A 21681-nucleotide genomic window follows, 5' to 3' on the forward strand; every position below is an offset into this window, starting at 1 on the left:
GAACACTGGTACAACAAATTTGATTAGAAGATCGACTCCCCAAAACTTCATGGACATTGACAATGGTGACACTGGAAATCCAGAAAAACTTTCTCTGCCCAATGGAAAGGGATCGGCCATAGTCAACTCGGTTGACCAAATGGTAAAGAGAAAGGCTAAGTCTGAGATAGTCCCATGTACCATCCCCAAAGAGTCCATATGTGCCTATTGCCAAAGAAAAGGGGCATTGGTTGCGAAGCTGCCGAATTTACCTGAAACCTCATAAGGATGGTAAAGTCAAAAGTTTGACTCTACTCCAGGTAAAGTCCGTTATCTAACTCTATTAAGTCTCTTTTGGAGATTCTTAATACATAATGTAATGTAATTACATTTTGATGTTTTTGAAGAATCAAAGGAAGCTTAAAGAAAAAGTGTGCTGATTCTGATCGCATGGTTCGATGACCAGAATTTTGAGCCACTGCATAAGAGTTATGAGATATTGCTTACGAATAGATAACAACAAAGTTTTCATATGAATTTGCATTGTAAGGATAAGTTTTTCCGCAAGTTTTAAAATAAAAGAAAAAGTTTTGATTTTATTTATTTTTAGTATCCTTACAAAGGCATTTGTGAAAAATTGTTATTTATATGTTTCCATTGATAAGCAATATTGGAAAATGAATTTGATTCTTTTGTGGTAGTGTCATAATTTATCAAATAAGGAAAAATCTCATCACCCAAGTTTCAGTTGAATAGAAACTTGGAATCATGCAAGTTGTATTGTGTGATGAATGAGATTTTTCATCTTTGGTAAATTAAGACTAATTCCTTGTTCACATTCGCATGTGAGTCAAGCGAAGGACTAAAGGATCGGGTACATTAGGTTGTGCACTAGTCAGGTCCACCACAAAGGTTGATAAGATTATTCGTTATGATTTACTAAAGTTTAGTAAATATGATTATGCTTACAAGTTTAAGTGTAATGCTGAAACATTGGAAAAGTTTCAATATATGGCAGAATGAATAAGAAGAATCAAATAAGGCTGAAAGATAAAAGTTTCTCCAATCTGAAGAGATGGGAGAGTACTTGTGTATCTTGTTTTATGATTATCTTAGTGATTATGGAACCATATCACAATTGATCCTCTAAGGACACCTTAGTGCATTTTTTGGCTAAGGAGAGGAATCGTGAATTGTGGAAATGGTTAAATCAAAAGATAAATCATACTTCGTTCCAAAATCAAATCTTAGAGTCATACTCCAAGATTGAGCCTTGAGTGACATAATCTTAAGAAAGGTTTAAAACACTTGTCAAATGTAGAGTAAAATGTTTTCTTACTCTTGTACATTTGAAATTGGTAAGTTGTGATGTGTTGGATAAAACAAAGACCAACTAAGGCCAATTGTGTGAAGTGTTTGTAAAAGAATCTGCACTATCTCTTGAATATTGGGCAAGAGAGTCTTATATGTCAAGAGGACAGTGGGAGTTTAAAAGATCCTGAAATAGTTTCAAGAACTAATCAAGAAGTTTTGTTAATCACTAGCCCACGACTTGAGGTTTGTAACCTATCGTGTTGACATATTCTTATTTATGTGTCTATTCCAGTTAAAAGTTGACTATGCTTATGAGTTCCATGAGTTCTCAATTGTTTGCATAACAACCTGGAAGCAATGGTAGGCCCTTGTGCTGCCGGGTGGCAAGAAATTAAGATTGAACAAGTTCAGTCCATATATGTCTGGATTTGCCACTAACCTTGTCTTGTGATTATGGTTATGACAAATTCACATGGATAGGAACACATACACCATTAAATCTAAGTTTCATAAGGTTTCTCTCCGATTCATGAAAATGATGGTGAGGAAACTCTTTCACTAAGTAGATTTTAAGTAGATAGCAATTGTGAGAATGACAAAAGATCTAAACATTATGATTACGGCATCCCTCTTCATAATTGTTTAGACACACAAGTGAGCTATCTAAGGAAAGGTGTATGATTTTGATAAAGTCTTATCAAAGCATCTCGTATCAGAAATCTGAACTTTGGTAAGAAAGTCAATAGAGTATTGTTTTTCCTAGAAGTCCAGTTGATTTCTGAGTACATGTCAAAGCTAGTGGGAGCATAAGTGTTATGCTAGTATGATAATAATCATTATGCTAGTGGGAGCATGATGATTATGTTGCAAGTTAGCAATGTTAATTATAGAAAACAAAATTTTCAATTCGCTTTGAAAAGTTGTTTCCCTATAATTAAGGGAGAGGATTTTATACTTCATTCCAATTCTACAAGCTTAGATTGAGATTTTAATCAACTTTAGTCAAGGATATATATGAATGTTATGTTGGAATGGTTCAACATAAGGAAATTATGTATATGTTGCGTTCTCAAAATTTTGATTATGATTACGGCATACCTCTTCATAGTTCGAATTGTGAGAATATGGCAAATAAAAAATTTATAGCATGAATCATGTCCCATATGCTTCGGGTATAGGATCGATTACATGAGCTATAATATTTATCCTTTCTAAATTTTCCAAATGCCTAGGGCATTAAAAATGGAAAAGGAATAGAACTGGAAATGACTAAAATGGTTAAGCAAATTGTCGAGGACAATCTGAGGTTTACCAAAGATTGGTTGCTCATGGACAATTAGAAGTATAGAGTAAGGACTATATTGACATATTTTGAAAAAAGGCAACTCTTGTTCAGAAGTGATGGTCAAAATGGTAATATGGAATTGTTTCCATAGGTGGAAGTTATTCTTTGAATCTGTGTAAGATTAGAGAACTTAATGCAAGAAGGATGTTCAAAGGAATGTACTTTGAATTTGAGACTTCGTTTCCATGGAATTGATCTCCATTAGAATTCTTTGTAACGTTTGTTGCCAAGTCTTTGTGACTTTTGGGTATAGTCATTACAAGAGGATCATTGCATTAAGTTTAAAGTCTAACAGATTACAGTAAATGGCAAGAGTTTGGTATTCTTACATTTACAAAAGGGATTGCTATTGTGAAATGAGCATCATTGAAATGCTGTCAATCGATCTGTTTCACAAAGAGAGGACCACATGTAAACATAGTTTGCATACTTGGAGTATGGCATATCTATTGTTTGGACGAACATAGTGTGCATGCTTGGAGCATGGCATGACTATTGTTTCAATTCAAGTATTAAGTTGATTAATCGAAACATGAATAATGAGTAATCAATATGGTGCTTAGATAAAAGGTGTTTTTATTTACACTCAAAGTGTTGGGGCCATACAGGATTAGGATTATTTTTGTGTTTCACTTTGCATGTTTTGACTTCCAGAATAACTAGGTCATTCTTCCCGAATGTCTAAGTTATTCAAACTCTCCACAGTCAGTCATACTTTGGAAGTAGGTATTGATTTAAGACTGTCATGAATTTGGCTTGTATGATTTGTCTAATGTGCATTAGACATAGCAATGGTTGCTACAACACTCATGAGTGCTCATAAGTTCTGAGTATTGGATTAAACCCACGCTCATTTGAATCACTTCATGGATTTTATCACGAGTGAATCATGAGACGATAATATCTTATATTCTTCAAACCTAGAGATATGAGTTGTTGACTATGAGTTGGTTATACATTGATTGCACGTAAACGCATTGGTAACTCGATGTTATAAAACGTGCATTTGTGTATGATTCAACAAGTAGTCAGTACAAGCATATGAGTCGAAGTTTATCCACTCCTTTTACCCTCAAAGGGATAAAAGCGATATCTGTGGGCCCCTCGATGATTTAGTGATGACAAAATGTAAGTGCTCGGCCGGGCCTGGACTGATTTGATTTGTTCAATTAGTCAGTCGTCATAAATCAGAAATCGGGAAACAACAAATGGACAGAGAGAATGATTATAATCCATGTCTCAGTCCATATGATATCTAGAATGGAGGAATATATGATCACTTATCTAATGGACGCGTCATTGATTTGTTCAGAGTTCGGCAGCAGCTTTTAAGAGCTACGATTGCTGGTCGGGTTGTGAAGGCGTACTTGCAATAATAGTTATTAGACTTATCCAAGTGGGAGACTGTTGGATTAGTGTCTAAGTCCATAACTATAATTGGTATATACTTGACCCGACCCGACATGGTCCATTTGGGTTGCATGGCATCATGCATTTGGATAGACTAAAATGAGAGAAATAACACTTAAGGTTTATTAATATATTATAAGTTCTAATATATTAATAAGATTATTTAATTAGTATTGATCAAGAATTAATCTAGAATTAATTAAGTGATCAAAAGAAGACTAATTAAATATATGGGTTGATTGTGTAAATCATCCATACTTGTATAGTGGGCTAAGACTCCATGGATTACCAAGTTGGGCTAAAACCCATAGGATGCTCCATGGATGCTCCATGGTGTATTTGAACCCATGGATCCAAGGAAATGGAAAGCCATGACAATTAGGGTTTACCCTAATTGTGTCACACTATATAAACATATCATTCTTGTCAAAATCGGCCACTAAGTCTATGTGTGGAGGGCAAACCGATTTTAGAAGTGTTCTACTTTCTCTCAAGTTATTCCAAGTGTTCATGATGTTGTGTGAACCATTTGAGGTGTCACACTTGGGGCACTAGGCTCTTGAGCTCCATGGAATCAAGCACCAAACAAGAGGTATGTAATTCTACTAGAATTTATGTTATGTGTAATTTATATTATGCTAGTTAGAACACTACCTTGGAAAATTGATATTTGCATGTATAATAGAGAAAACATAGATCCAAGGTATTTAGGGTTGCATGTACACCATAGGAGTGTTAAAATGCTCAAATCCCAACAAATAACTCTTTTATGGTTAACTAAAGCTACAATCTTTGGACTCTCTGGACCTCTCAAGGTCCAGATCTGAAGTCTAGGCCTCATGAGAGACCTTATGCATACAAAGTCCCAACAATGGAGGAAGAAACCCTAATCTTCCATATCTACAAGATCTAAGCAAAATAACAAGAAAGGTGCAAGCTTTTACCTCTTACTCAATCCCTTGCACGAAGTTACACCAGATCCACTGATTCTCTAGCTCCCTTGATGGGTGATCTCCTCTTCTCCTCAAGAGATGCACTAGTTTACTCCAATTTTAAGCTTCTAAGACTCTCATGGCTCTCCATACACGTTTAGGGTTTGCTCTCAAGGAAGGGTAGCCGCAAATGAGGCTATAAGTTCCTTTAAATAGGTCTCAAACCCAGAAATTAGGGTTTCTCTAATCAGCGCCTACTCGGCGAGTCCCTCCTCGGACTCGTCGAGTCCACTCATTAAGTCCACGGGAAAAACCCGGCTCGACTCGGCGAGTTGGTCCCTCAACTCGTCGAGTCCCTCCTTAAATCTCAAGATTAACATACACAATAATGTCCCTGGAAATCCGGATGTTACAATTCTCCCCCACTTGAATTAGATTTCGCCCTCGAAATCACTCCTTAACCACTCATAGATTGAAATTATCAACCCGAAAGGCATTACCAAAAAGATCTTCATACTACACCGATATCTTTCTCTATGGACACCTGAAACCACACAGAAACTTCCAAAACCAGAGTTTAAATCAACTCTTTCGCCGCTTAAATACTCCTTCTCAGAACCCGGAAACTCTAGTGGCCTGACCCGCCGCCAGACCGACTACTCGAGCGATCACCATGATATTCGCTCCTCGAATCTCAACCCTGATTACTCACTGGCTCACTGATTCTCATAAGACCAAACCCACAACCGGCTATCGCTCAGCCAAATCGGTCAAGCTAATTCATTCGAATCACGCCCCAGGAACGAAAGGGTTCACACCCCACCGGGACACATCCACTAAACTGCTATCGGAACCCACCCGAACACAGAATTCTCAACACTCTGCCCTCAGACACAAAAGAAATAACCACCCGCTCGGGAGTGTCCTCAGACATCACCATAATAAGCTCTAGCTTCGTTTCTCATATTCCTCTTCAATACTGAGCACCAGGTCAACTTTTGACTCCACAGTTGAACCTCCAAAGGTCACCCATAACATGATCCAAAATGTCTCACTGACTTCCTCCTCGTGTCAACTACCTTGGCCCAGTGACACACAAGTCACGCAATTCTCTTTACCTCGAACGAAAACTACAATTCAACCGAAGATCGACTCAACCCCGACCTCTGACGTCTACTGTGCATATCTCCACGTATCTCACGGTATCTCCCGTACCCGAGTACCGACCTACACAGGTTTAAGACATCCGATGACAACAATACCCCTCATCCAAGAATTCTCCTCAGAATTCTAGAATCTCATCTCGTTTACCCACGCACCATCAATGCCAAACTCAACTTGAGAGTTTGGTCCGACCCATAGTCGGAACCTCGTGTCCCAATGAAACACTCATCTCATGACTCAACCTGCGCCCCGCGCGAATACCACTTTTCCAATTCCCTCATGTTGTGACAGTCACAACTCAAATCAAAATATAAGGATTCCCGACAAATACGGAGACCCCAGTCTCGCCCCTGGTTCAACCACCAGGCTCCAAAAACTCAATACCAGGGCTACTCAAGCCTAAAACTCTCCTGCATCATACTCTGATCGGAGAGTACTTCATCATCACACTCTCTTGCCGTCTAGTGAGTATTATGGCTCCCCTCAGCATCATGATGACCTCTCGATGACTAGTGAGTACTACGACTCCCCGTAGCATCACAACAACCTCTCACTGACTAGTGAGTACTACGGCTCCCCGTAGCATCACAAAACTCTCTGACTAGTGAGTACTACGGATCCCCGTAGTATCACAACTCCCTCTCTCTGACTAGTGACTACTACGACTCCCCGTAGCATCACCACACCCTCTCTCATCACCCCACAATCTCATTCTCACTACAACACCACACTACGTCCACTAACTCATGCTCCGCGGACTAACATAGATAGCTACACACACTTGTCCCAAATATGCATCGCAGATTCTGACGGCAACCGCCATAACAAAATACCTTTCCCTGCTGAAATCCACATTCTTAAATAATCCCTCTTGACGACAATACCCGAAGGGATCCCATTGGAACCGTAGATACTTGATACACCACTTGCCATCTCAACTCAAGATTCTAAAATAATTCCGAAATCAGGACATTATACCCGGATACCTCGGAACACCCTCTCAGAACATCACGATGTCCTGTCTCAACCACTGATCTCTCACTCATGGCATCATATACAGATACCTCCATGCATTCCCTCAGAAACTCATAACTATCCTTCATTTCACACAACGCGCAACTTCGGAGTATCCCGACACCCATTTGGAACACGGAGAAATCGCTCGCGCTTCAAAACACGTTGATGACCATTCGAAACTCTTTCCTCTACTGCTCAAAACCCTTACAAGAATGCACATACCGGACCGGGAGTTGGCTGCTCGATCATCTCCTATCTACCCCAAAGGGAATATAACAATCCATACTTCGACCCATAAGTTCTCAACTGTCAAAACCATCCTTACGAGCCTACCACCTTGAACATCCCTGACCACCACCAGGTTCCCGACCATTAGCCACCTGCCGTGGAGACACTCATCCTTTCTCAAATTCGTACCACATGCATTATCTTACTCTGCACCTCTCCTCGACCACCAATAACCCTGGTCTCATGAATCCATACCGTAGGTCTCTAAATCCCACTTTCTAACCGTTCTTTGAACCAATCTCGGATCTCCTCAAAAGTACCCGGTTCTCCCCCACTCAGGGTTCGAACCATCACCAATTGGTTCGCCAACAATCTAACCCACATACTGTTTTTGCCACTAACATCGCACCTACTCTTAGAAGGTGATACGCAATGCTCGATGATCTCCCCGATGGGGATCGAGCAAATTCCAAATACCCCGAATCTCCGATGGAATCCTCAGAAACCTCTCATCATGACTACCTCTAGTCATTCCGAATCTCATACTATCCCATCATCGGACATCTCAACTGTCCAGTCGTAACCCTGACTCTCAGTTTGAAAATAACGAACTAACATATCCCTCATCCTCGACTCTTCAACCAACGTTCCATCACGTGGGTTGTAATAAGAGTGGAGTACTCATTACCACACTCGATACTCATCATAGACAATAAGAACCACCGCCTCAATATCCTCTTCTTGATCGTCTGCCGTTGCAGCTAATACATGCCCTACTATGCTCGAGTAGGGTGTATCCTTGTCCTTAACCAGCACAGTCCCCGCTGACAACCTGCTCATGCTCTAACCTTACCTCCCGGCAGACATACTGTCCTAACACTCTGATTGAAGGTCGTCATCAATGTCCACCCGCAGGGTTTATTCCTAAACCCAAAACTGAAATCTCACGCCTCTCATGTTTCCCACAAGAAGCATAAATAGCACCACTCAGGTCACAGAAGGTGACATCACCTCTATCGGCTGATTGCTCAACTCAGACCGTAATCCCCCACAAACGTCATCTCTACTTGTCCTTGAGTCTTGCGACTACATCTGACATTTCACCAAAAATACTTTGAAATTCTCTCGACCTCCCTCTCAAGGGATGCCTCTTCGGACTCAGACATGGCCCTCAGGCCTAAAACCCCATCGCGTCCAATCTCCACCGAATCAATCATGACCGGACAACCGGAGAACCACAAGCATCATTTGCTACGAACCATGGTACTCAGCCCATGACATCACCTCTCAATCTGCTACGATGCATGGTACTCGAACCATGACATCACTCCTCAATCTGCTACGATGTATGGTACTCGAACCATAACATCACTCCTCAATCCGCTACGATGTATGGTACTCGAACCATAACATCACTCCTTAATCTGCTACGATGTATGGTACTCGAACCATGACATCACTCTTCAATCTTCTACGATGTATGGTACTCGAACCATAACATCACTCCTTAATCTGCTACGATGTATGGTACTCGAACCATGACATCGCTCCTCAATCTGCTACGATGTATGGTACTCGAACCATAACATCACTCCTCAATCTGCTACGATGTATGGTACTCGAACCATAACATCACTCCTCAATCCACTACGATGTATGGTACTCGAACCATAACATCACTCCTTAATCTGCTACGATGTATGGTACTCGAACCATGACATCACTCCTCAATCTGCTACGATGTATGGTACTCGAACCATAACATCACTCCTCAATCTGCTACGATGTATGGTACTCGAACCATGACATCACTCCTCAATCTGCTACGATGTATGGTACTCGAACCATAACATCACTCCTCAATCTGCTACGATGTATGGTACTCGAACCATAACATCACTCCTTAATCTGCTACTTAGAACCTTCAGAATACTCCCTGTATCGAGTATGGGTCCTCTGCTTTCGGTAGTACGGGCCCATACTACCTGCCACATCTACCCATACTTTCCACACGGACCATCCCAGAGCTCCTAAGTAGCTGCTCAACCTTCTCGTTCACCAATTCCATCACGCGTGCTCGCTCCTCAGCGAAATGCTCTACCCTGCCAGCGTACTCATCTGACTAAGGTTACTCCCTAGGCTCTTCCTAGGTTCTCACACTTCTCCACCATCAGCTGCTGAAGAACTCCTAATGATGCCAGCCATCTACCTCCTGAATATCGTCATATTCACTTAGTAGCTGACTCCCATCATCGAGAGTTCCACAGAGCACGAAGCAAGCAGCATTCGGGCATCGAAGCATCTCCTTCAGCACGTAAAACCTCCTTAGGTTATTATCCTCTCGCTTTCCTCATACTCGAAGGATATCACCGAACTCAACAACTTCACCCCACGTGGGCATCTGGCTACCCTCTCGGCAGGCTCCTCATATGCTCATATAGATACCTTTTCTAGATTACTTCTCTACTCGAATCCCTTAAAGGGATTCCTGCTGGATACTCTTACTCAGTACATACTCGAAAGCACATCACATATAATAGCAACTCCTAGGCTAAGGCATCACAAATCAGGCCACTCTAGTCCTAAGATATGAAATACCTAGCCTGTCTCTAGCATGCATAATATCTCATAAAATGTCTCATAAATATCTCATAAAACAAAAGTAATGGTATTTTGGGAAATCACCGTTCGGGCTCTGGCTGATTGTACACAGTGCTCTTTCTCGTTTTCTCTTTGAACTCTTATTCGCTTTAGAAAAATCATTTCTTTGAAAATTTTTCTCAATTCCTCAGTTTGAGTCCAGATTTACCCGAAGGTGCATCCGAATCCCTCAAACCAAGGCTCTGATACCAACTTGTAACACCGTAATTTTTCAAACAGATTTTTCATTTTAAAATCGCATACTCTCATAACATATAGTATAGAAATATCGTTATTCAAATTACAAAGCACAACTCCATTAATAATCCAGGATCCTCAAAATATAACTCTTTCTCTGGTGTGTACAATCAAGCCGGTGCCGTCCCGCGATCCTGAGAAAACCTGAAACACATAACACATAACACGGTAAGCACAAAGCTTAGTGAGTTCCCCAAAATACCACATATAACACATATTAGCCACTCGAGGCTATAACTCTGTGGGCCCTCTGGCCCTAACTCTGTGGACTCTCTGGTCCTAACTCTATGGACCTTTCGGTCCTAACTCTGTAACTCTAGAATACACACAGCATAAATCACATAGAAATAATGCAGTGCAACACATCACATACATAGCATACAAGATACTCTGTCACATAACTCTAATTACCACTCAAGGTAAAGTATAGTGAGAAGACTCACCTGACCAGCAGCAAGTAAAGACCCTGCTCCCGAATCTCGAACTAGCCTCCACCTAACACAAGGGATGAATATCTCTAAGTGATACTCTAATCACAACTCTAATGACCGAAGGCTATTCTTCCTCTCTTTAACTCTTTGAAGTGGATAAAAGACCATTTTACCCCTCCATGGTCTCTATTACCCATGTTGATCAAAGCCCCAAAGTCAACAGAAGTCAAACTCGAGTCAACAGTCCATGTTTGACCCGACTCGCCGAGTGCACCCTTGCGACTCGTCGAGTCCACTTACTTTCCTCAGAAATCTCGTGACAGTCCAACTCAGCTCATCGAGTTGACCCCCAACTCGTCGAGCTATCGCCTGATTCAGTTCTTCGGGACAAACCCTAACCAACTCGTCGAGTCGGCTCATCGACTCGGCGAGTTCATTCAGACTAAATGTTCATTCAGACGATTTAAGGCAGATCCATCACCCCAAACACTAGATCTACCCTCCTGAGGGTCGATTGTCACGTAAAGCTGCAAGCTTTACGTTTAAACATGGCATATAAAGCTCATAGTGCCAATATAACTCTAACAAGGATGATTAACCACAATAACTCTTCTATGGTTAACTAAAGCTACAATCTTTGGACTCTCTGGACCTCACAAGGTCCAGATCTGAAGTCTAGGCCTCATGAGAGACCTTATGCATACAAAGTCCCAACAATGGAGGAAGAAACCCTAATCTTCCATATCTACAAGATCTAAGCAAAATAACAAGAAAGGTGCAAGCTTTTACCTCTTACTCAAGCCCTTGCACGAAGTTACACCAGATCCACTGATTCTCTAGCTCCCTTGATGGGTGATCTCCTCTTCTCCTCAAGAGATGCACTAGTTTACTCCAAGTTTAAGCTTCTAAGACTCTCATGGCTCTCCATACACGTTTAGGGTTTGCTCTCAAGGAAGGGTAGCCGCAAATGAGGCTATAAGTTCCTTTAAATAGGTCTCAAACCCGGAAATTAGGGTTTCTCTAATCAGCGCCTACTCGGCGAGTCCCTCCTCGGACTCGTCGAGTCCACTCATTAAGTCCACGGGAAAAACCCGGCTCGACTCGGCGAGTTGGTCCCTCAACTCGTCGAGTCCCTCCTTAAATCTCAAGATTAACATACACAATAATGTCCCTGGAAATCCGGATGTTACAATATACAAAGTTCCTAATATCAACTTATATAGTAGGGCCTATATAGTATCCCAAATAATATTTGTCATCTTATGTCTATAGAGAAATCCCGCATCTCTACGTGCCGTAGAAATCTTCACTGGTACCCCCGAAACAATCATTTCCATAAACATGCATACAAATACTCCACAATCCCCTCTATCAAGACTATATTCTTGTTGTGGCGCGTCTACAACATCAATAAACTCCACCTTTGCTTTGTCTTTGTGTCCAACGGGGAAATCGTTCCAGTACTCAATGGCATCTAACTCTGAGATAATACTATCTCCAAAACTTGTGAATTCTCCACCAGTTAAATACTTTGAGAAGTAATCCATAGGTCGTGCTGAATCATAAATATCTACTTTCCAGGTATCTAAATGTAGCACCGCCATAAACCAATGGGCACCAATAACATTTATTACGAATAGAACCTGCAAAAAAAAATTAAATTAAATAGTCGTAATTTCAGTAATATTATATATATAAATTAATAATTATTAAACTTAACTAACCATATCCACATCCTTCCATTTAGGACGATCTCCAACACCATTTGCTACATTCCTAAAACAAAATGATTTTTCGGGTTCCAAATTGATTTCTTGAGGAAATATCGTCCACCTTGCGTTCGTCGGCCGCCTTTCCATCAGCAAGACTAAAAATTGCAATTCGAGAAGGACTAAGGCAAGTTGAGACGAGAAGTCAGAACTCAGAAGCTTACTTGTAATTTCTAGGTTAGGATTCAAGCCTCCAAGGTGAAGTCGAGAACGAGAAGGACTAAAAAAACTACAGCTCGTCCGCCTCCAACCCACCACGTCTAAGGTGAAGCCGTGTTGAAGGACTACAGGTTTAGCTAAAAGGGGTTTCTGATTTCTTGACTTTTATTTTGGTTTTTCTTAATAAAATAGATTTATAATAAAATAATAAATATTAATAACACTAGCTGTGAGATACATAGAATGGATAGATAAAGCTAACAAACAATCATAAGGGTAACTGGCCTAGGGTGTCTAAGTTCAATGTAAGACCTCACATTCCTGGTTAACAGCGTGCGATGCATTAGTACACCAAAACATAAAGAACAAAAACGAGATGACCTGAAATCGACCAAAAAACGAGGAATAGTAGCACCGAAGACAAGGTAAAATCGATTTGCAACAAAAGAATTCATGATAAACAGGCATCCAGAAAATAAACCCTAGGTTAATTTCAAAGAAACACATAAAGAGGATATAGGAAGAGAAGCCTACAGAATTGACAACTTTGATGAAGCTGAACCTTAAAAGATTCGTCGAAGATCAACGTCGACGAAGTACGTAGCCGCCGGCAGCCCGATCGCTATATACGAAATGAGCCCATCTTGACCAAGCGGGGAGAATTGGTTTTTACTTTCAAGCACCTTTGTACACGTATTTTACACATTGGTCCTGTACTTCTTCTTCTTTTTTTAAGGATTGCTCCCTTAATCAATTTACTTCTCTCCAATTAAATTTTTTATAAATTTACTAGCCAAACACGTTAATGATTTTTTAAAAATAGCCAAAAATCGAGTTTTTTCCGAAAATAGCCACTCAAATCGCAGGTGGTTATGCACCTACGATTTCGTCTCATATAAATTGTTTTTTTTCTTGAAATCGTAGATGGTCTAGGGCCACCTACGATTTCCTCTGGTCGCTTTTTATTATGTACTTGCAATTTCGTCCAATATACTTGTAAAGTTTTCGGGTGAATATTGATTTTGAGGTTGAAAGAATCTTGAAGTTGAAAGTGTGAAAATAAGGGTTATTCCGGATTTTAAGGTTTATATACTTTCGGCCCATGGGCCGAACTAGGCCCAATTCGTAGCCACAATATAGCCTCTCCTGCTCATGATTAGCTTGTATATATTCTTGATCGTTTTTCATAATTAAGTTGAGAAGCTTATGCCACATTTCACTTTCTTCTTCGTTTCTTATTTACAATAATGAATTGGTAAAAAGAACACCATGGACAACTGACTCGCCTGCTGCTTCCTTGAGCTTTCACACTTGCACTTTATATCTCATAAGGGAAAAAACACCACATAGCTTGTAGTTGAACATTTTTATAAGTCAATACAAGAAACATCAGTTGACTATTCTGATGACATCCACAATTGTGTGCACTTGCTCTATAAAGACATGGTCATGTATGAGAGTAGTTGGCTAAGCATATAGCAATTATAATTCACATAAACACAACATAAGACTAGTAAAAAAAATTCATTATTATTACTGCCTCTAGATCTAGCTCAGAGTTCCACCATCCAACATCAGTTGTTTCTAACAAAATATTGATCAATTAGTAGTTGTGTTTGATTCATCCAACCACTAATATTGTACTTGGTTCCAAAAAAAAGTCCCATGTTTAATGTCAATCGATAGCAATTCTTATTGAAAAACAAACAGATAGCACAATTAGTATTGAGAAACTAATTCCTGCAAGAAACAAAACCAATTGCTAGACTATCACTTCAATAATTTCAAAACTTTCCAGTAAAAAACAAAAGTCAAATCAAATCAAACCTGAAAAGTGGTGATCACGATGATTCCTGTGAGAAATTATTAGATAAAAGAATTATTAGTATTAATAAACAAATACCTACACGACACAAACACTATTCCTAGCTAAAAAATCACTTCAACAACCAATAAAACTAAGATTAAACCTGAAACCAGCGCTTAAATAATATATGGAGGTGCTCCAAACAAGCATCGGAAGCTGGAAAACCAGTGACAAAGAAGAACAGAAGAATAGGATATCCAAAGAACGATCTTTAAAGAACATAAGTTAGCTCATACACTCTGACCATATTAAACACACATGCCAAACCATAATTTATTGTCTAAAAATGCAATGGACGTTTGTTTGATTATTAGAAAACAGAAAGGAGATATTAAATTAGTAATTACTCTCTACCTCTAACCACCATATTGGAGGCTTTTTCGTTCTTCATAATGGCATGAAACAGTGAAGCTCGATCTTCTTCGACTATTTCTCTAAGCAATTCGTCTTCAATTTTTGGTGCTGACCAATGAGAAGGATCTTCCACTAGTTCTTCACTGAAAATCATACTTGACACCCATTCTTTCCATGTGGTCCTGCTGTGTTTCTCTTCTTCTAGAGTTCCTGTTGCGAGTAACTGGTAGACATAAACCACTTTGTCTTGACCAGGGCGGAAAGCACGAGCGATGGCTTGTTTGCTTTTAGAAGGATTCCATTCTGAATCCAATAAGATCACCCGTGAAGCTGCTGTTAGACTAATTCCTTCAGCACATGCATTGATGGAAGCCAACATGACCTTTGAAGGACCTCCAGGCTCTTCGAATTTATCCATCACTCTTCCTCTTTCAAATAGCTCCAGCTCTCCTTTAAGGACTAGAACCTCTACGCCTTGTTTCCACCCGTAAAACCGTTCAAATGTTTCTATAAACAGATTCATTGGAGCAATGTTGTGGCAAAATATCAGGACTTTTTCTTTTCTGAGTAGACAACGAGGGACTAAATTCATCACAAATCTGACTTTGGAGCCTAGTCTAATGTCAGATTTGAGTCCTTCAAGGGCCTTCAATTCTTCGGGTTCAAAATATTGGCTTGCACATGAAGTCGTTTGTATCAACCAGGGATGTATGGACCCCAGTGTGATTAAAAGTTCAAGTTCTAAAGGGAAACCTTTGTACACTGGTCTCCTGTCTTGAAGCTTTTGCAAGATTTCTTGTTGAATGGTGGTGGACTTCATCATTAAAGTGTAACATTGCAGACCTGGAAGATTTTCAGCACTTCCACCTTCGTAATTGTCGATGAACTTGCTTGTCAAGCTTCTTAGAATGTTCAACCCTTGTTGTCTGTCCTTTTGAACGTTTGAGTTGATTTGCTCTGCTATCTTGATGGCAAACAGCTTTCTTGCTCTGTTTTCAAGTGAAAACTTGGACACAACACCTTTCTTTCTCTTCTTGAAAGTGGGATCTAGTTTCTTGAGTACCTCGTTCACAAAACGTGGTCTGGCTAATGTCAAAGTGTTGAAGTATTCACCGAAATTGTTCTGAAAAAGGGTACCCGATAGAAGCACTCTCAAAGGGGTATGTACTTTCATCAAACCTTTCCTTAGTCTTGACTTTGTGCTTCTTGGGTTATGACCTTCATCGAGAATTAAAATCCCGGGACATTGGCGAAGGACTTTGGCCATGTATTGGCGATGAGCATAGCTTGAATCTTCACGTGTGAGTGTTAGAAAGGAAGTGTAGCCCATTAAGAGGACGCTTGGAGTTGTGAGCCATTTCTGTATTTTCTCTAAACAGTCTAACACATGCATCACGTCTTGGTTTCGGGGAAGGCCGGGAGCTAGTTTCAGTTTGTTTTTTAAAACTTGTTCTCTGTATGTCTGACCACCATGGATTTGGTAAACTGGAATCGGAATCTCCCATTTAATGATTTCTTTGTACCACGTGTACAGAGTTGTTTTTGGAGCCAGAACCAACGGACGGGACCCGGGAAACAGCTTCAAGTAGCTAACAAGAAACGATATTATAAGCAGTGTCTTCCCGGCTCCTGGAGTGTGGGAGATCACACAGCCGCCTCTTCTCTTACTGGCTGCTTCCATTTCTGAAGGTATGATATCGCCAGCTAGATTTCTCCACAGAAACTCGAACGCTCTTTTTTGGTGAAACCGTAGTTTGTATCTAAGGTTTGGAATGAGGGCCCACACGTTTTCGTTCTGGTCTGATACAGACATGATGGATGAAGCAGGACGACATGCAATTGCAAGGCGTGTGTCTGCATCTTGTGTGTTTTGCTCTGAGTCATCTTCTTCTGTTCGGGTTTCTTTGCTTGGCGTCCAGACTACACCTGGTAACTGTAAATTCATACAACAAACACAATTAATATTGGAAATGTTTTTATGTTTATGAACTTACAAGCAGGGATTCACAAGTTTAACTTACGAAGGAAGGTGAGATGTCTTTTATTTCAGATCTCACATGACCACATAATCTACAGATAATCCCAAACTGCTCATTGAGTCTGTAATCATGTCGACATTTAGGCTCCTGGTTCTTAGATTTTTGCATTTCATTTAAACCCTGAAATTTAACTGGAATATTAGTATATCACATAGAAAAAAGGTATATACACATATCACACCTCTGTTTCCTCCATAAGATATGTTGTGGCGAGTGCTAATTCCATCTCCTTCCACAACATTTCAAGTTCTTTTTCTTCTGTCATCTCCTCTTCTTCTTCTTCCTCTTCTTCTTTTTTAGGTATCTCTTTATTCTCCCTTTGGTCCAAGGATTTGCCCAACTGAAACTGTTTCCACTGGTCAATCACAGCTGGTTGTTCCATGTTGATGGATGCATCTATATTCCTCATGCATCTGCTCATCAATTCTCTATAAATACTTGCACAATCAGATTTCTTAACAGAAGTAATTGTATCAAAGATACTCTCCTTTCCAGAAGAACCTCGCTTTTTACGACCTCCCTTGTTTGCTATAGGTTTTCCCTTCCATAATCCACCTCCCAAACTATCATAGTCCATTTTGGGAGCTTTATATTTGGGTTTATGAAGTTTGGAAGAACCTTGCATGCTGAAGTACTTAGCCCATATGTCGCTGCTATTATGATCCCCTACTTCATCATCAGAAACTACAGGCTTATAAGTATCAGCATATATGTAAGGCCTTGATGAAGAAGAAGAAGCAGCCATAGAAGGATCTTGTCTGTAAGGAACTTCTGTTCTCACCTCCTTTGACTTGCTAGTATCATTCAGCCTTCCAAGATAACCCTCTTGATTGTATACTTTCCTAAGGTATTCCGATTTATTTTCATCTTTCAATGAATGATCATCCTGAATTGAGAATGCAACTGGGACTTCCTCATATTTTGAGCTGTTTGGCCTGTATAATCCAAACCGAGACAAATCAATTTCTGACTCAGATACATTATCATCACCCAGATAGCGTTCAGGTTGGACATTCCTACGTTTTGAACGCCTTAAGCCCATGAGGTCAAAGTAGGATGACGAAGCAAATTCATCAACACCACAAACAGCTTTCTTTTCCTCTTGGGATTGGGATTCTACTGGACTGAAGGGGACAATGAAAGGAGTGGAAATTCCATTTTCTACTTTGAAATTAATTGCACTTGAAGTTGAATGATTTTCAGAATTTGGCAAACTCTTTTCACCATCATCATCACCATCCCAAATTTTATACACAATCTGGTTGTCCACTGGCTTCACATCAAAAACAAGTTGCTTGTAGACAGAAGCAACAATTAACCATGAGATATCTGAGGAGAATTTTCCTGTAAACAGTTTAAATATATGACGTGAATTGCAGTCTTCAGAATGATGCCAACGATAGTGGTTGCTTTCACAAGGCTTCAATTCAAGCTTTTGAAGAATGGACATCTGATCAATATGTAGCATTTTGGTCTCTTTATGAACCGCTTTCTTGATCAACCCAACAGGACCTTGCTTCATGTAGATGCTCACATGGAATTCACAGACGCATTTATCTTCCTCATGAGGCTTCCTCTCCACTGAACTTATTTTCGCATCAATCCAGACCTGTAAAAGTAGAAGCAAAATGCTTAATTGCTTATATAAGAATCAAGAGAATAACAACTAACCTATGAAACGATAGCATGTTTTTAAAGAATAGAGTATGGTTTTCAGTTTGACTTGAAAGCAACTTACAGGTTTTGGATTTTCGTTGGTTGACTCCTCTTCTATTGTTGGAATAGTAGAAAGCACACAAACATCTATTCCAGGTCTCAAAAAGCAAGTGCAATCAGCCAAATTTGCTTTTCTTGACCTTATTCGAAGGTCTGACATGGGAATAGTTTCTTCAGTTGTCTCTCCTTCATTTATGATAAACACGCTAACAATTCCATTTCTGATTCTTAAGCTCTCCACAAGCTTCCATGAACCACACCAGTATGCTTCAAAAGCTGGTTGTATATAACAAGAGACGTTATAATACTTTGAATAAACAATCATATATTTTGCTGCTTTTTGCCTTTTAATATATAGCTTCTAGTTTAAATTTTAGATGTAAATAAAGGAAAGAAAAGGCTTCAATGGTATTGGGTTTCATGATCAAACGAGGCTTTAAATGAATCTTACGTAGTGAATCAAATTGATGTGTGTTTTGGTGTAAGTTAGTGTACTTCCTCTTCATGATTTCTTTCACAAGCCTAAGCAAAACTTGCAAACTTGTCTACCTGGAATTTATAAGTAAATTAGCATCACAAGTGTATTAGAGATCTACTTTTGTAGGCACTTTCCCTATAAAGACATCATAATGTATGAGAGCAATATAGACTAATAGACTATACATATAGCAATTATAATTCACAGAAAGAGAACATAAGCATACTAAATTTTCCTATTATTATAATTGTCTCTAGTTCTAGCTCAAAGTTCCACCATTCAACATCAGTTGTTTCCAGCAAATAATGGTAAATTAGCAGTTTGGTTTTGTTCATCCGACTGAGAAATACTGTACTCTATTCCATAATAAGAATCCCTCATTCAATGCTAGTCATTGCACAAAAGGAGACACCATGCCATGATCAGTCTATAACTCTAGCAGAAAACCGTAAGCTAATAAAAATGAAAGCTTATACCACTACATGAAGATCTTATTTCACCATGAATACCATGCCTCCATGACAAGTTATCATGTCTATGTTGGTCATAAATTTTCAATAAGAAACATAACTTTGTACACCTGAAAACTATGCCTACCTTTGTGAACAAGGGGAGTAGACTTTACATGTTATAATCTGTATGTGGTGCATAGATGACAAGACCAAACAAAAGAGTCAGTCACAGCTAAGTCCCACTGTTAGTTGGTTATATTTTCCTATGTAACTAAAAATACTAAAATATCAACTCCACACGCCTCATTCCCCTGTTCTTTGATGATACTAATTATACAAGGTGGAAAAAGAAACATTGCTTCTTTCCTACTGCTTTAAAGTTTTAAAAAGTTCATTATCATTGTTTTCCTTGGTCCATTTGGAAAAAAAGGAAAAAATTTCTACAATTGCATGTTCAAATGTTCTAAGATGAAAGATGGGTAGAGTAGATATCACTCTATTTGCTTTAAGAAGAAAAAACATAAGCTATGGATCTGGAACATTCTTCTTTTACTTGAAAGTTAAGACCTAACAACTGCACACACAAAACTATTATCCATGTTTTCAATTGGAAAATATCCGTACAAAGAAATGCACTAATTAACAAAAAATGAAACCCCAAAAAAAACAAAATTTATATAAAGAACAGAGAAACAAATCAGCAAACCAAATCATGTCAAGCTAGAGTTTTATTTACCCAGTGATAAACAGAATCAAAAAATTAGTAAACGGACGACAGGGATAACTATCTATCGAAAACCTAACAGATGGCACATCTAGTATTGAGAAACTAACTCCTGTAACTGCAAGAAACAAAAGCAATCGCTGTACTATCACTTCAACAGCTAAAAATTCTTCCAGTAAAACACAAAGTCAAGTCAAATCAACCCTGAAAATCGGCGTTTAAGATAAGCAGGTTCGACGATGACGCCGAACGAACATAGCACACAAGAATCAGTGCTGATTTGTATTGAGAAACTGTTAGCAAACACATTTAGTATTGAAAACACAAATTCATACACGCACAAACGCGATTGCTACAAAATCACTTCAACAACCAGTAAAAGTCAAGGTTTAGTAAAATTAAACCTGAAAATCCGCGCTTAATATACGGAGGTGCGGCGATGATGCCGAACGAGCATCATAATCCGGCGAACTAGCGTACGAACGACGGAGCACAGGAATCGATGCTTAAACAGATAACCATTGCGTTGGAGGAAAAACAAAATTGCAGAGAAATTTATGCAACATTTTTATCGTTTTTTATCAGTGAATCTCGAGGTTTGAGTGCATTGTCGACTCTTTCTGGCTCAAAGTTGCATGAAACACACACACGAGAGAGAGAGAGAGAGAGAGAGAGAGAGAGGTCTTTGGGCAATGGCATGGAGTGGTGTGGTAAATGCAGAAAGAGGTCTGTAAAAAGTAAAAAGAAAATGAACAAGTAGGTGGGGCCTACTTGTGATGGGTTGCTGTGAGTTAATCCGAAAGTTGGATTTGTTGTTTGTTGTTGAGAGGTCACGAGTGAGGGAACCTTGACTTCTATACAGAACTTACAATTGGATCTCTTACTTTGGAAATTCGACCTTTAGGTCCTTCAACTTTGTATATCTTTAGATAAGAAATACGAAAGTTTCGGGCTACTTAAATATTGTGCTTATGAATGGAAATGAGTGATAAGACAGGTTGATGTTTGATTATGAGACGATTTGCAATGAAAAGAGAAAAAGTTAATTGTAGGTATTGTTGTTTTAACTACTGTTAATATGTAAGAACGATAGTTTTGAATATTTATTTCCTATTAAATAATAATTTGATCATAGTTTTGAAATTTTTAGATGTGTGGTTTTAACTTTTAAGAGTAGAAACTCTGTTATATATTATTCAAAAAAATAATTCATTTAGAATCATCTTATTCAACACATGATTTTCAAACATTGGTTATTTATATCTTTATACCTTTTGTTACCACTATGCAACACATACAAACGCGTCATGTTAATATTTTCTATTTCAGTTAATCTACATATTTAAGAGGCACATCATATAGAACGAAGAAAAAGGTTAGTCATTATGATTTATGATTATGGTAT

At 39.2% G+C, this 21681-nt stretch overlaps 1 protein-coding gene and 1 pseudogene across 3 annotated transcripts in view; both read right to left on the reverse strand.

The window, feature by feature from the left end:
- Positions 1 to 13199, reverse strand: part of LOC145128867 (uncharacterized) — a 175734-nt pseudogene extending 162535 nt beyond the window's left edge. The window contains exon 1 of the transcript XR_013717148.1: positions 13181 to 13199. The product of XR_013717148.1 is annotated as an uncharacterized LOC145128867 (transcript). The remainder of the gene's footprint in view (positions 1 to 13180) is intronic.
- Positions 13200 to 14709: 1510 nt separating this feature from the next.
- Positions 14710 to 20988, reverse strand: LOC145128416 (SNF2 domain-containing protein CLASSY 1-like). 2 transcript variants are annotated; one of them, XM_079063210.1, is made up of 6 exons: positions 20681 to 20988; positions 19074 to 19171; positions 18645 to 18898; positions 17088 to 18515; positions 16889 to 17026; positions 14710 to 16800 (listed from the first exon to the last, which is right to left on the reverse strand). In XM_079063210.1, exons 2-6 carry the CDS (start codon positions 19126 to 19128, stop codon positions 14857 to 14859), a joined length of 3819 nt encoding a protein of 1272 aa, XP_078919336.1. In that variant the 5' UTR covers positions 19129 to 19171; positions 20681 to 20988; the 3' UTR covers positions 14710 to 14856. The 2 variants fall into 2 exon arrangements, with proteins under 2 accessions (XP_078919336.1, XP_078919337.1); XM_079063211.1 differs by lacking the exon at positions 19074 to 19171.
- Positions 20989 to 21681: the final 693 nt, after the last annotated feature.

Source organism: Lactuca virosa, chromosome 8, assembly GCF_052849685.1.
Source record: "Lactuca virosa cultivar CGN04683 chromosome 8, Lactuca_virosa_CGN04683_v6, whole genome shotgun sequence".
NCBI lineage: Eukaryota > Viridiplantae > Streptophyta > Magnoliopsida > Asterales > Asteraceae > Lactuca > Lactuca virosa.

Bases quoted from the DNA above. Each gene is read 5' to 3' on its own strand.
- LOC145128416 (XM_079063210.1), bottom strand. From the start codon at position 19,128: ATGAAGAGGAAGTACACTAACTTACACCAAAACACACATCAATTTGAT. The intron at 18,899-19,073 runs GTAAGATTCATT...ATATACAACCAG, and splicing joins ACATCAATTTGATTCACTAC to CTTTTGAAGCATACTGGTGT. The intron at 16,801-16,888 runs GTAAGTTAAACT...ATGAATTTACAG, and splicing joins AAGACATCTCACCTTCCTTC to TTACCAGGTGTAGTCTGGAC.